Consider the following 3,742-nt stretch of genomic DNA (forward strand, 5'->3'; position numbering starts at 1 on the left):
TCGGATATTTGTTAGCATCCCAATGTCCAAATGTACATTCGGAACAAAACAAATTGCACATATCTAATTATCTCTCTGAGTGCAAGAAATCAGTTAAAGTAAAATTTCATTTTTACCTTCTTGTAAGGGACCATATGTCTTAATTTACAATTTCCCCAGTAGTGTATAAGATTCCAAAGTATGGTGATTTTCTTGGAAAATGGTTTCACATTAATCAGTTGTGCATTTCTCACCCTAACTCCCTAATGGATTATAGTAACTATTTGGAAGCAGAAGGATTAACATCTATCCTCAATCGAAAGGTTGAGCATCGTCTGATATGAAGTGTGATTTGTCATGATATCATGTATTTTAAAGCCATTAACCGTTTCCTTGTCATCATGTAACTACATTTTCTCGTGAGCAGGTTCATAGCTTTTTGCAATCGGCAGTAAGGAGTCAGTAAGAAATGTCATGAGGGAGGAGTATGTAGCCATGTATAGATAAGTCATAAGAGTAACAGTGTTTATAGATAGCATTAGTTTAGATGACTGTGACATAAAACTTTGTTAATGTGTTAGCTTGGGTTAAAATTAAGTATTTTTGCTTATACAATCTTATTGAATCTTTTAGATAAATCTAAGACAAGTTGCTGATTCGTTGACTGTAATGTGAAAGGTCTCAGAGGGATGTGGCATGCTTCTGGATCGTGCTGTTCGTGTCAAGAACTACTGACAGATCCGATTGTGGAGACAGGACCATCATCCGGCATCCTGACAATCACTTATGAAGTTTTTCAGTAATTTGTATATTAATGTCTTTAGAAATGCCATTAAAATTAGAGGAGGTGCTACTCCCATGTTTATTGTATGGAAAGGAGAAAAAAAAACCTGGGGGTCATTCGCTGGACTGAGAAATAAATTTACATTCAGGCAGCAATCTGTACAGACGCCACACCTCCTTCTGTATTCAGAGGAAAATGTTAATATAAAAAGGAAAATTACAAACTTTATAAATATTCCTTTCCATAAAACAAATCTGTTGTCAAAAATTCAATCCAATGCATCTAGAGTTACCATTTACTCCTTATTCCATTGAATTGTAAATGTATCCAAACTCAAACTGATCACTTAAAATGCAAATCATGCAAATCATGCAAATCACCTGTGACCTCAAGCCACAGTATCAGTAAATGTCCTCTGGTCTTTGCCCAAGTATGTTTATAATAAATTTTTAAAACCCTATTTAAGGGCACTTGATTTGCAAAGCAAAGAGCCTGGTTATGGCTCAGGAACATGCGAGTTTCTAATATCACTTAATTTGTGTGACTCAGTACTGGATTATACTGTATTCAATTTAATTAGCCAACACACGTTCAACAAGGAAATAGTCAAGGAACAAGCCATATATAATTTAGTTGAGGCTGCTGAAGAAAAATGAATTCCAGTAATAATTTATTAGATATTTCAAAACAAAAATAGATACAATCGTTTATGAAAGTGCAATAATGTAATGCATATACTGCATATACATGAAGATTACATGAAATGCAATAGGGCATAGATGTTCTGAAAGTTGATGTACAGTGTCAAAATATCTTGTGCATGTTTTAGCAGGACAGTTCTTGCCCGTGACGTGTCTAAAGAATAATTGCAAAGGGTGTGGAAAAGACTTGTGCGCAAATTCCTTTAAGCTGTGTTGAATTAATCAAATGTCTATCAGTCTATGGACAAATTAATCCATTAGTATGGGATTTGTCCAATGAATTGTTTAGTTTGTTCCTAGATTAACAGGTGTTTGATGTGTTTAGCAAAGCTGAAAGGGATTTGTGCACAAGTACAGTGTGGAATTATAGTGCCTAGCACGCTGTTGTTTCAATTTCCACTTCCTCTGCAATATCCATTTCGATGAAACTTTGGTTAAAGCTCCAAGATACGCTTAAATATTCCAATACACCGTCACTGAAGGGTCTTGCAGTGGGGTCCAAAGAGAGCAACTTGGAGAACATTTTAATTGCATCCCTAGTGAATCTGCCCCAGTCCAGAGGGGGGAAATCCAAGTCTCCACTTTCTTGCCATTCAGTAAACCTTTTGAAGTCCTGGTCATGCCATACAGCTCCTTCCCATGGGTACAACCCAGTTAGAATCACATACAGTAGGACTCCAAGCGCCCAGATATCCAGACTGGGGTGAACAACAAGGAACTCATCCTTCTGAAGGTGGCAAAGTTCTGGAGACATGTACGGAATAATGTGTGACATGGATGAGACAAGGGTACCAACGGGCTGGGTGAACCCAAAGTCACCCAGTTTAACCTGGTAACATTCCTTGTCCATAAGTAAGACATTGTCCGTCTTCAAGTCCCTGTGCACTAGGTCTCTGCTATGCATGTATTCCAAAGCATCTGCTAACTGTGCCGCACAGCGCTTAACTTTCTCCTCTGGAATTCCAACCTACAAAAAAAAATAAAAAAACCAACACATTGAGGCATGTATGATTATATACACACACACGATACCTTAGAATTCTAAATATATATTAACCCCTATATACATGAAATACACATAAACATAAAGCCTATATATATTATTTATTTTGTGAGTGTGTGTATAATATGCAGTGTGTATGCTTAGTGGATAGGAATTAATTGCTTTCCCTCTCTGGCTAAAAGTTTTTTTTTTTTAAATATTATTGGCTACACATGGCAGCAATACAAAATGCCCTTGTTTGTGTACATACATATACATATATATTTTCTTTCTTACCTCGGTCTCAATGATTGAGTGAAGTGTGCCAGCTGTGGCCAGCTCCTGGGAGAAAATATAATAATCCATTGTTTCAATAATGGTAGCATGGGTGGTTATAATCCTATGACATTGAGAAAGTAGGAAAGCGAAGCGGACTTCGGTAAGAAAGTTTTCTAGCTCCATTCGATCTTTGCTCACCATCTTTAATGCCACCGATTCTCCTGTTTACAAGAGAAAAAAAGTTAATAAAATGTCATTTTAGGTAATAAATAAACTTAAATGGCATTGATTGTAACAGTCACACGCTTAAAAATAAATAAATAATGGAATCCTAGAAACTCACCTGATTTTCTTTCCTTAGCCATCAGGACTTGGCCAAAGCTGCCCTGGCCTAACTTTTGAATTAGTTGGAACATATCACCAATTTGATCTTCTAGGTTCTCATAGATATCATTCATCATCATAAACCAAGTGTGGTCAACCCGCTGCCTCTGACAGAGTAGACTTGACTGTGCTGGATCAACAACCAGTTACAGACTGAGGTTCAATACTGGTCCAAGGGCTTTTAAGGGGTGGTAGAACAGGGAGTGGCTCATCCTCAGGCTAGGCTTAGGACAAAGGCCTTGAACAAACATTCAATTGCTAATTAATCCCTTTACCCTGTAACTGTTGAATTTGCAAGTAATGTTTGATATTAAAATTAGGTGTTGAATTAAACAGTAATGGCACAATGGATGGCATGAGGATTCAGCATGCAATGTGCATGATGTCACCCAGAATATTTAAATTGCTGATGGGTTATGAAATGTATCATCATGTTCAGCATCCATTCAGCGTTCCTGTTATAGACTTTACCCAATAGGACTCTAGGTACCTTTCAGTAGTCTAACTATCCCAAGATAGCTCCTTTTTGATATAAATACAACGTATCCCCACTATTCATGTAACATGTCCACATGATACCCACTAAATAGGTAATGCTAAGACCGCTGGTCAATTTGAAATTTATTTGTTTAG

General features: G+C 37.0%; 1 protein-coding gene across 1 annotated transcript; it reads right to left on the reverse strand.

Annotated features, from left to right (window-relative positions):
* Nucleotides 1-1,837: 1,837 nt before the first annotated feature.
* LOC134585211 (serine/threonine-protein kinase SBK1-like) lies at nt 1,838-3,183 on the reverse strand. Its single transcript, XM_063440694.1, has 3 exons — nt 3,069-3,183; nt 2,744-2,946; nt 1,838-2,431 (listed from the first exon to the last, which is right to left on the reverse strand). The coding sequence occupies exons 1-3, from the start codon at nt 3,181-3,183 to the stop codon at nt 1,838-1,840; spliced, it is 912 nt and encodes a 303-aa protein (XP_063296764.1).
* Between the last annotated feature and the right edge of the window lie 559 nt (nt 3,184-3,742).

The sequence above is a fragment of the Pelobates fuscus genome, chromosome 2 (assembly GCF_036172605.1).
Source record: "Pelobates fuscus isolate aPelFus1 chromosome 2, aPelFus1.pri, whole genome shotgun sequence".
NCBI classification, from domain to species: Eukaryota; Metazoa; Chordata; class Amphibia; order Anura; family Pelobatidae; genus Pelobates; species Pelobates fuscus.

Bases quoted from the DNA above. Each gene is read 5' to 3' on its own strand.
- LOC134585211 (XM_063440694.1), bottom strand. From the start codon at position 3,183: ATGAATGATATCTATGAGAACCTAGAAGATCAAATTGGTGATATGTTC. The intron at 2,947-3,068 runs GTGAGTTTCTAG...TCTTGTAAACAG, and splicing joins GGCTAAGGAAAGAAAATCAG to GAGAATCGGTGGCATTAAAG. The intron at 2,432-2,743 runs GTAAGAAAGAAA...TTTTTTTTGTAG, and splicing joins ACTCAATCATTGAGACCGAG to GTTGGAATTCCAGAGGAGAA.